At 41.8% G+C, this 12,048-nt stretch overlaps 1 protein-coding gene across 2 annotated transcripts in view; it reads left to right on the forward strand.

Annotated features, from left to right (window-relative positions):
• The first annotated feature begins 435 nt into the window (after positions 1-435).
• The window catches only part of STK32A (serine/threonine kinase 32A), a 133,296-nt gene continuing 121,683 nt past the window's right edge, over positions 436-12,048 (forward strand). Inside the window, exons 1-2 of one of the 2 annotated variants that reach the window (XM_005209541.5) lie at positions 436-924; positions 5,084-5,231. In XM_005209541.5, the coding sequence (XP_005209598.1) occupies positions 5,180-5,231 (52 nt within the window). In that variant the 5' untranslated portion in view covers positions 436-924; positions 5,084-5,179. 2 annotated transcript variants of the gene reach the window in all.

Below are 12,048 nucleotides of genomic sequence, written 5' to 3' on the forward strand. Positions count from 1 at the left end.
AAAGAAAAGAAACCTATGTGTCAATTCTCCAATGGCTTAACTGTGTGTGACTCCTGAGTCAGAGGGAAAACGTTAAGAAGTTATTTCAAGCGTGTTGATTATTACAGAGGGGAGATAGAGGGAGCTGCCATGGAAGAGAACAAAGAAACTTCGAGTGGGACTGAGGTTAAACACGGGGCCTCGGGGAGCCAAGAGATCCGGGTCTAGAAAAGGTTCTCTCCATTAATTCTGTTACACTGGACAAGCATTTTCCTTCTCTGTGTCTCAATTTCCCCAGCTGTGAAACGGGGAAATCTGTGAAACCGGAATCGTTAAACGATCCTGCAGGTCAGGATCTATAAAATTCTCAACCTTCTCTTGGATCTTCGTAACATCCCTTAGGAAGTCTAAGAATCTGCCATTCCCACATCCACTTTCCTCCCCGGCGCCGCCTGAGCTTCCTGCGCGGGGAAGGGGGTCACTTCAGGGAAACCGGGTCTCGGTCCGGGAAGTCGAGGCGTGCTCTGCCTCCCGGCGGCTCCCGATCGTGCCAAGTCGCCGCGGAACCCCGCCGCCAGCTCCCCACCGCGCCGTCCTCCTCCTCGCCTTCCTCCGGCGCAGCTTGGAACCCAGGAGACGGCCTGACCGCTTCCGCGGAGCAGGGCGCCTGGGGCCGCCCGGCCGCCGTCTGGCCTCCGCCCTGGAGCCACCCCTCCCAGAGGAGCTGCGCGCTCGGCTGGCGCTTGGACCCCTCGGCAGCCCAGCCGCAGGTGCCCGCCCGCCTCCGCCCAGCCCGGCGCTCACACCGGCCGCCGGGGCACCCAGGCTGGTAGGTTCCATTCCCCGATCACTCCTCTTGCTCAGAGTTGCTCTTTTAGCTCCTGTTCCCTGGGTGGAAGCACCAGTCTGAGCTTCTCCGAAGGCGTGAAGGGATAACGGAGCTAGGTGAGTGATGCTCTAGATCTTTTTCCTTTTAAATAAACCTGCATACTAAGAGCACTGGTGGGAAGCTAGGAAGTTGAAAGGAAAGAGAAAAAAGACAAAAGCAGGCAGTCGGGATGACCCACCACAAGCTGATAGGGACCATTCCTAGCTTCTTAGAAATGTGTACTCCACTTTGTCCACCAGCCTCTGGCTCAGGTAGAGACACAGACAGACTTCAATAAATATTTGCTGGGGTAAGTGTGGGAGGTATCAATATTTCTGCTTGTTACTCTTATCCAGCCTCAAAACAAGCCAACATTGCCTTTGATGGCTGGCTTCATTTCCACCAGAATTCCCCCCGCCCCCGCCGCCCCCCCCCACACCTGCCCCAAAGCTGAAGAATTGGAATGGTTTTATACCAAGTGCCATGGAGTCATACAGTGGACTGCTATGCAGCACTTAAAAAGCAGAAATCAGAGCTGTATAATGTATAATCTACATTATACTTGTAGATAGCACAAGTAATGATCAGTAAGATGCAAAATATACCTATTGTCTGATGTCACTTAGGTGACATTTTAAAAGACACGTTATGTGTGTAAAATCACAGAAAGTAGTCTGTAAAATGTATACAATCACATTCATAATCGCAGCTGTTTGGGGGAAGTATGAAGTGGAATGAATTTGGCATGAAGATTGAGGTGGAAAAACTATTTTCCTATAGGTTTTAATATATAAAAATGATAAAGCAAAAGTTGATGAATTATAAATAATAGTTAACTGCAAGTGATGTTAACTTGGATTTTTTTCAGGATATTTTCTTTCTTTCTTGTGTTTCTAAATTTACCTCTGTTTAAGCAGTTTTGTTGTTCGGATGCAAACAAAATAAGTTATGTCTGTGCATATCTTGTGGGAATAAAACTAGATGGTTCTGTCGGAAGTTACACCTTTTTTGCGTCACAGCATAGGTTCTTCCTGCAGAAGACACCTCTTTACCTAGGGAGCCTGAGCTGCTTGGAGCAGCTCACCTGTTGACCTCCTCCCAAAGTATAGGCCAAAAGTCAAACACTGTCTACAGTTAATAATCTGATAAGTGGCCAGGTCAAGGGGGAATCTAGAAACTCCTTCATTTCCTTAATAAGACACATTGCTGTTTCTCTTATATTTTCTGTCTAGGATGTTCGTTTCCATGGGTGGTGACTGCCCCCTTGATATCTCAAAATGATGCTTATGTAACACTGCAGAGTTAATATCAGGTTAGGAAAGGGTGTGGGGGTTGGTAGGAAAGGCCGGTAGCTCTTCTGGGCCCTGTTCAGTGGAATGGAAAAGATGTGTCTCCATTTGCCTGCTAGGAAAAAGTTGATTTCTTTCTGGATATGAGGGAAAGTTACCAGTTTGGTTATCTACAAAGGGAGAAAAAAGAGAAAGAGATTCTAGACAGGATTGGGTGTATTAAACACAATGGATAAGCTACAACCCAATAGGCCAAGTCTTCTGCCCATCCCCCAAACAAGAGTGGTTCCCTGTTTACATATTTTCTTCCTACACTAAAGAACATCACTGGATCTTTGGTAAACAAAATTGTCTGCACATCAGAACAGAACTCGGAAATATGGCAAATTGTGATCATATCCCTCTTTCTGTTTCTGACCTGACAAGTTACAAGGTCAGTGCTTAGTACACTTTGTGTTGTGGGAAGATGGGCTACTTGAGAAAAGCCTGAGATGTGAAGAAAAATCTAAGAGTGGCAGGCTTGGAGTGTGGTGTGAAAGCTATGTGTACTGAGGTTTCACTCACAAAATTGAAGAGAATGTAGCCCCTGTCTGCAATATTAACAATCACAACTCCTTAAAATTGATGTTCTCTTCAGGACTAAGCCTCTCTGATGTCATCTGTGGCTCAACCTTTACTACTCCCCGCTTATTCTGGACTCTGAATGCAATAATGAAACACAAGGGCACTCCATTGCTTCTCCCTAGCCTGCAAGGAAATACTAAGAGTATCCCACCCACTTCTTCCTCACTCTCTTCCTCAGGGATTACAAACCCTTTGTTTGTAGCCCAGAGATACAGTTGAGTTCTTTCTTTCTCTCTCTCTCATCTCCATCATCCCCTCTGAGCTTCCTCCAACCACCTGTTACCTCCTGCCCCTCCCTCCCCTCCCCCATATTATTTAATCTCTTGCTTCCTAATTGCTGACTCTGTCTTTGCTCTCCATTTAATGCTGCTTTTTCAAGTCCAGAAGGCACTTTGCCAGCAGTTGGCTTTCATTATGAAAAGTAGCATTTCCTTAATGAGTCTGCCTTCCAAATGAAGGCTTTACTTACATTTCCTCTAATAGGAAAAGGAGCTTTTCTTCTAGATTTGCATAGGGGCTACTCAAATTCCTTTTTAATTACTCATCCTTAGTCCAGGTTCACTTGGGACACTTTTTTCTATTCTGACTCTAACTTGTATTCCTGTCATGTGCAAAAAGTTCAAGAGGAAATCAACATGTGTCATATTAAAAAATAATACATGATAAGGAAATATTGCACTAATAAAAGTAGCAATAACTAATATTAATACTTTGCAAATTATGTGCCAGGCATGGTGCTAGTTGCCTCACACAGATTGTCTCATGTTGGAGAAGACTCTTGAAAGTACCTGGGACTGCAAGGAGATCAAACCAGTCAATCCTAAATGAAATCAGTCCTGAATATTCATTGAAAGGACTGATGCTGAAGCTGAAGCTCCAATACTTTGGCCACCTAATGCTGAGAGCCAACTCGTTGGAAAAGACCCTGATGCTGGGAAAGATTGAAGGCAGGAGGAGAAGGGAATGACAGAGGATGAGATGGTAGGATGGCATCACCGACTCAATGGATATGAGCTTGAGCAGGTTCAGGAGTTGGTGATGGACAGGGACAGGCATGCTGCAGTCCATGGGTCGCAAAGAGTCAGACACAACTAAGTCACTGAACTGAACTGATGAGCCATATTTGTCCCATGCATGAGATATGCTCAAGTCATATGGCTGATATGAACTTTTAAATACTGTTTTATATAAAATCCAGGTTTTTATCCTTTTGCAGGGTAGACCTAAAGATCTTGCCCCAGGGCCTGGGTTTGCACTTTAGCAACAGATGGAGGCTGGATTTCGCAGGTCGCCAGTGTCCCAGCAGGCAGTAATATCTTCCACCTGGTCCAGCTCATTCATTTGCATTTCCCTCTGGCTCTTGTAGGCATCTAAGCTTGTGATTTCTGCAGAAGGCATTGTTTCTCCCACTTGAGAGATGGGCAATTTAAAAGCCATTATCAGTGTCAGCTTTCCATACCATTTCCAGGAAAGTAAAGATTTTTTTATAATTATGTTAAAAATGATCAAAGCTGTAAATATACACTTTTCAGGGCTTTTTAGCTCTTGCGTATTATCCGAGCTTCCTAGCTGCCAACAATTATTGAGCACCTGTACTGTGAAAATACATTAAGTATTATCACAAATTAAATGTGATTTCATTTGTCTTTGAGGTGAGGACTGTTATGATCTTCAAGTTCAGGGGAGAAAAGAAATATGTTCCATGAAACTCTGCGATTTGCTGGCATGGTCAAGCCCAAACTCAGAACTTGTGCCTTTGATATTATAGTAACTTCCAGGGTCAGAGGAAAGAGGGGATGTCTTTTTATGACTGAAAATTAACTTGATCACCCATCGAAAAATGTTTATAATTAACCTATTTTCTCAAAGATATAGAAAATCATAATACAATGTTTCTTTTATATGTGTTACATAGAGCACTGCTGGGAATTCCCTGGTGATCCAGTGGTTAGGACTCAGCACTTTCACTACAGGGGCCCAGGTTCAATCCCTGGCGGAGGAATTAAGACACTGCAGGCCACACAGCATGGCCAAAAGTAATTTTTTTTAAAAAGCACTGCTGACCTCATTTTAAACTTGTCTTCACACTTAGAAAAATATTTTGCTTTCCTCCCTCTTTATAAGTCCAGGTCCACTTCTGATGAGGCCATGTAGTGGGTGCTCCCAGATGTTAGATGTACTCTGTTATTTCGGAAATTGTCATTTTCAAGAATGAAACATTTTACTGCAGAGGTTCAGATTAATTTAATTTCAGCTACTGTCTGTAATCAGGTACACCTTAGTACACCGTATCATAAGAATTCCTTTTCTTTTTATCTCCCAGATACCTAGCTGAGGTTTCCAGACCCCTTTTGAGTGAAGATGAATGTTTCTGTTGGAATAATGTAAGTGGAAGGTCCACGTCTGGGTAGACTCGACTATGGGAGCCAACACTTCAAGCAAACCACCAGTGTTTGATGAAAATGATGATGGTGAGAAATGTTCACTAATTGTATATAAATATAGAACTTACAGAATTCAGATATAAGCTCCTCACTTCATAAATAAATTGCCATGTACTGGATTGGCCACAAAGTTCCTTCAGGGTTTTCCATAGCATCTTAGGAAAAAACCAGAGTGAACTTCTTTGCCAACCCAATAAGACCTTTAAAAAAGGTAGAAATGCAAGGATAAGCCTGAGCATAACCTTGCATGCTAAGAGCTGGATTTTACCTTCCACTTTCCATGGGACCTTGGACAGCTTTCTTAATCATGACTCTACCAATGCCCTTTGTCCAAAGGGAGCTGTGAGTGGGCACCTGGTTTCAATAGAAGACCTTGAAACTAAATGATTTATAATTCTCTGTGCTGCTCCCTTGACAGATGAACCTACCCCTGGTACAGAAAATTTCTTATATTATCAAATTTCATGTGAATAATAATACTCATAATATTATAGAGTGGAGTGAGGCAAGTTTGTGCCTTCTGAGCTTCCAACTTACATATTCCTATGGGTCCTTGCCCATTTCCACAATGCTAGGTCGTAGGAAAAAGACTCAGTTTCATTGGAGAAAAGTGAAACTTTACAGCAGCCTTATAGGCATATGCTGTTAGGTTGTCTGGGGAAAAGGTGGCCCTGGACCCCAGCTAGTAACTTGCCCAGGTGCCCCAGAGGAAGCCCCCAGAATCATTTCCAGATAGTTCTGTTAATTGGACCACAAAGGAAATGAACAATGAATGGGAATTCAGGAGATTTGAGCCCTAGTCCTCCTCTCAGCTACCTGTGTGGCTCAGGAAGTTTACCTTCAATTTCCTCATCAATCAACTGAGAGGAGAGGGTAGTAAACTTGAAGTTCTTTTTCAACTCCAGAAGTTCATCATTTTGAGATCCTAAAGGCACTTTGCAAAAATGATGAAACAGCATCTGAACCATCAAGGAAACTTTGCTAAAACAGAAACTTACAAGTTAACAGTGACTTAAAGAAGACGGTTGTGTTTTTCTTTCTCATGTTAGCAATCTAGGCATAAGTGATCCAGGTGAGATGTGACTCTGAAGGGTTAGGGACTCTGGCTCTGACAAGCTGGCTTCTTTCTAGCCCTTCATAGCCCGAGTGTTACTGCCACCCTCATTCTTCAGGCTGGCTCAGCACCACATCACATCCTGGCCATGGGAAGGGGGAGAGCGGGGAGACCAAGCCCACTCCTTTTAAGGATGTGATTTGCCTGTTGCTTGTCACTTACACTCACACTTACATACCTAGTTACAAGGGAGACTGAGAAGTTTAGTTAGTTATCTTGCATGGCCATGAACCTTCTAAAAATAAGGCATTCTGTTTTGTTATACAAGAAGGGGGACAATTAGCTATCTGCCATGGCTGGGGAACAAATAAAAGTCTGCTCTGGTCTTAGTTTTTGAGTTTTTGTTTGAACCCTTTAAAAAAAACAAATACCTGGCCAATCAAGATGCTTTGTTGCCAGCTGTTCATTATCAATTCAGAGATGTGTCATGACTACCTATACAAAATACTGCAGAGGAACCCTGGAATTATATGGTTTGAAAATGGTCTTAAGAAAATTTTACTCATATCTGTAGCCTTGCTTTGCTCTTTCAAGCTGTAAAGTCAAGGATCTAGAGGGTGTTACTTGATTTTTTCCATGTCTAAAATAGGAAGACAAAAAGACTTGGGTTTCATGTATTTGGTTCACTGTGGTCCCTACAGATTCATAGCTAAGGTTGTACATGATGCTGGTCCTCAGAGAAGAGAGGAGGAAAGACAGGCCAGCTTCATGCTTGTTACTTGTTAGGGGTATGTGTCATTTTAAGGTACTAGGATAGCATGATAATGAGAAAATAGAGAGGTCTAAATCTTCTTTAATCCAGCCAGCCCTTGATTTCATGGAGTGCCCAAGAAAGTTACTTCCCCCAAGGAATTGTGGCAAATGAGAAAGCAGGTATCACTTTAAAAGTAACTTTAAGGGGCTCTGGGAAAACTAGGTTGGAGTGAAATTAGGCAGAAGGAGCAAGCAGCTCTTTCTTAACACCCTCTGTGGTGGTGGTTGTTCAGCCGTGTCTAAATCTTTGCAACCCCATGGACTGAAACACACCAGGCTTCCCTGTCCTTCACTATCTCCTGGAGTTTGCTCACTCATGTCCATTGAGTCAGTGATGCCGTTCAACCATCTCATCCTCTGCCATCCCCTTCTCCTCCTGCCTTCAATCATTCCCAGCATCAAGGTCCTTTCCAACAAGTTGGCTCTTAGCATCAGGTGGCCAAAGTATTGGAGCTTCAACTTCAGCATCAGTCCTTTCAATGAATATTCAGGGTTGATTTCCTTTAGGATTGACTGGTTTGACCTCCTTGCAGTCCAAGGGACTATCAAGAGTTTTCTCTAGCAACACATTATTGATCTTCAGAGTTCAGCCTTCTTCATGACCCAACTCTCACATCCACACATGACTACTGTAAAAACCATAGCTTTGACTATATGGACCTTTGTCAGCAAAGTGATGTCTTTGTTTTTTAATATGCTGTCTAGGTTTATTGTAGCTTTCCTTTCAATACACTCTAGGTCACCACTTTTGTTGTCCTGGCCCCCAGCAGATGAGCCTACAGTAGCATCCTTAGAGAAAAGAGCTGTGCATAACAGTATGTCTGCGCTTCCCAGGGCAAGACTCTGAGTCCGTTTACATGCTGAGTTGTAAAGCACAAGTAGAAAAACAAATGCATCTGCTACGAGCCCACGCCTCCCCGGCTGTGAGGAGCAGAGTAGGGTACAAGATGCCCCTTCCCTGCCTTTGCGGAGCTCTTGTTCTAATGGTGGGAGGCAAACAAGAAACTAGTTAATGAATACACAAACCAGATAACTTCAGACAGTGTTCAAGTGCCACCAAGGGAAGGATCTGAGGACCTTATGGAGAGTGACAGGGTGATGGTGAGGAGACTTCAGATAGGGTGTGGCCAGAGCTGGCCCAAGTAAGTAACACCTGAGGTAAAGCCTGGAAAATGTGAGGAAGCCACTCATGTAATAACAGAATAGTTCAAGCACAAGAAAAAGTCCAAATAATGACAAAGTAGGAAATGACCAGTTGCCTGTATCTCCACATTCTGATGAGAATGAGTTTGTATATTATGAAAAGGGTTATTTAATTGCCATATTAATTTATTTTTTTATAAGATCATTGAGTTTTGGGAAGAAAAATTATGACATTCTGGTTATTTCTTAAATGAGTAAATCCTATAACGTAGATTTGGCTCCTTTCATAGCTCTGGACTGAGCACAAGGAAAATTTTTATTTGATTGCTATGAGGCTTCTAACCAAGAAACAATGACAAAAAGCACTGACTGATCCAAGAACATTAATGCCTATATCATATTTGATCTCTGTATTTTTATATAAATAATCAAATGGAGCCAGAATCTAGGGCACTTAAACGAACCAATATAATTATTTTAAAATATTGCGGAAAGAATCCCAAGATGTGATGGAAAAGTGTTTACTATTCCCATTATACATTTGAGAAGAAAATTTGCACCCATTTTCCCAAGTAATATTTCAAGATTTCTTTCTCATGGAAAAAATGTTTTGGTTTACTTCAAAGGTAATTAAGGAATAAGATGTTAGTGGATGTCCTTTGAGATAAGCTATTCTTGATGGAATTCATCCTGACACTTTCTGTTTCATGCTGGTCCATCTGATACTGATCTTGAGAGAATCATTCTGTTAGTTACTTATGTTGATCTTTATTTAGCGAAAACGAAGTATAAGCTTTATAGCTGCTGAGGAAGAGCAGAAGGCTTGCTTAGTTAATTACTGTTAAGTCATTTCTTACCAAGTAGATCATACATGATACTACTGTTTTGTGGTTTAGGGTAAACCTAAGTTCTGATTATTTTGTGTGTGTGTGTGTGTGTGCGGTATAATATATATGGGCTTCCCTGGTGGCTCAGATGGTAAAGAATCTGCCTGCAGTGCAGGAGACCCGGATTTGATCCCTGGGTCAGGAAGATATCCTGGAGAAGGAATGGCTATCCACTCCAGTGCCCACCCATTCTCTTGCCTGGAGAATCCCATGGATAGCAGAGCCTGGCAGGCTACAGTCCATGGGGCCACAAAGAGTTGGAGATGACTGAGTGTCTAACACCCTAACATATATAATAAAATGTACCATTTCCCCCACTTCTAAGTGTACAGTTCAATGGCATTGAGGGGGTACAGCTAGGGGCAGCCATCACCACCATCTATCTCTGAACCCCATGGACTGCAGCCCACCAAGCTCCTCTGTCCACGGGATTTCCCAGGCAAGAATACTGGAGTGGGTTGCCATTCCCTCCTCCAAGGGATCTTCCCAACCCAGGGATCTAACCTGCGTCTCCCTAGGCTCCTGTACTGCAGGCAGATTTTTTACCCCTGAACTACCTGGAAAGCCCCTGAACTTTTTAATCTTCCTGAAGTTTTGTAGCCATTAAACATTAATTCTCCATTCCCTCATCCCCTTAGCCCCTGACAACCACTATTCTACTTTATGTTTCTATGATTTTAACTGTTCTGTGTGCATATATTAGTCACTCAGTCATGTCTGACTCTGTGAGACCCCATGGACTATAGCCTGCCAATCTCCTCTTGTCCACGGGATTCTCCAGGCAAAAATCCTGGAGTGGATTGGCATTTCCTTCTCCAGGGGATCTTCCTGATTCAGGGATGGAATCCGGGTCTCCTGCATTCGCAGGTGGATTCTTTACCATGTGAGCCACCAGGGAAGCCCTTTAACTGTTCTAGATACCTTATAAAGTAGACTCATGCATTATTTGTCCTTTTGTGTTTGGTTTATTTCAGTTGTCAAGGTTCATCCATACTGTAGCATGTATCAGAATTTCATTCCTTTTTAAGGCTGAAAAATAGTCTACACTGTATGCAGATAACACATTTTGCATTTAGTCTTTCATTCATCAATGAACATTGGGTTATTTCTACCTTTTGAATACTATAAATAATGCTGCTGTGAACACGGGGGTACAAGTATCTGTTCAAGCCTGTTTTCAACTGGTACATGCTTTAGAAGTCGAATTCCTGGATCACATGATGATTCTTTAATTTTTTGAGGAACCACTCACCACATTATCTTCTACCTAATTATGTTCTACATTTTAGTAGTGGGAGACCACTTGACATAGTAGACCAGGGCCCTGGTAGTGAAAACCCATACACAGATTCAAATCTCAGCTGTGCCACAAACTAGCAATCTGTGTGTTTTTATGTGGAAAATCAAAGGAGGTATAGCCTGATCAACCATCAAACACCAGAGTCAATCTGACTAATTATAAACGTTCTAAAAGGATTTGAAATACCATAAAAAATGGTCCCCAAAATTAAATAATTGCTAATGAATTTGGAAAAAAATTCTTCTGTTTTACAAGTTATTAAATCTCTGTAAGCTCAGTTTCTTCATATATAACATGCAAGTAAATTGGACATATACTTCACTGGGTCACTGTGAGGGTAGGCTAAACTAATGCAGGTAAAATACTCAGCAAGGTGTCTTATATAAAGTAACTACCCACTTAATGCTAGTTAAAACACTGTTTACCAGTATCAGAGTCTCTAAGCATGAACTCTTTTAAGTATTTCTACTTCAGAAAGACACAGCATTGATGACATGCAACTGTGTAGATGCCATAGTTAATATGACCTATTCACAATTCTGTCAACAGAGTTGGATTGCCAGATGGCAGAGCTTATAAATTCTGTGAAAACCTATGTAAGTCCTCTGAAAAGAAGCCAAATTATTAACTTCACAAAAACATAATCTCATCTGGTTTTTCTTTGATCTCCTCTGGGGTGATTATATTTTCATTTAAGGCAAAATCATGAACTCATTGGGTTGAAAAATCAATAAATTAACTTTTCCTGATTTAAGTCTAAAGCAGATTGTTTAAGTAATCCCATTTGACCAGACATTGTGATAGTTTTCCCCCAAAACCAACTACCATGTGGATACTATGAGAAATAAGGAATAATACAAAAAAACTTTCTAAGTTTCCTAAAAGAAAAGAAATACGGGTAGTAGTTGTTATTAATGTTTATAAATTGTTATATCTGCTTTATTTCCTCTCTCTCTTTTTTTTTTTCACTTGTTTTATTAAAAGATTAGCATTTTAAAAGCCCAGTTGTTGAGGTTTTCAGGCTGACATAGGGAAAGAAATTCTTTAACACAGGAGAAAGTGGCCTTGGTTATAATTCAGGGTCTGGGCAACAGAAGAGGATCTTGTAATCACTGCAAGTTGTATGTGTTTCCAAGCACATACAAATCATGTAGAGGTGATGGAGTTGGTTTAGTTAAACCAAGAGACAACTTTCTTCTGGAGGACTGTAGCTGAGAAAAGTTGGCCTTACATTTAAAAGGCTCTACAAAGAGTACATCGATGCTGAGTTTGCAGAGAGAGCTCAATCATTGCATTGTTCTTTGGACTTGCTGCAAACTCAGTGTTCCGCTTTCATTTGGCATCACTTGTCTCCTAGGATGTGTGCGACTGCTTCCAGTTTTCCTACATCTTCTTTGGGGACAGAGGCAATGGGTCCTTCAAAATGTTGGGCCAAAAAAATTGGCCACAGATTTGTAATCCAAAAGAAATGGGAGGTTACTGAATTCATTCCAGCCCTGAAGGACTTTCAGACTCTTCCTTGTTATTTTAATGTCCCAGTGGGGTACGCAAATGAATTTCAGACTTCCCCCTCTTAAACTTGAGTAATGTTGTCTGATATTATTTAGTATTTTGTGTTAAAATGGTTGGGAAAGTAAAATGAACATT

This window comes from Bos taurus, chromosome 7 (assembly GCF_002263795.3).
Source record: "Bos taurus isolate L1 Dominette 01449 registration number 42190680 breed Hereford chromosome 7, ARS-UCD2.0, whole genome shotgun sequence".
Classification (NCBI taxonomy): Eukaryota; Metazoa; Chordata; class Mammalia; order Artiodactyla; family Bovidae; genus Bos; species Bos taurus.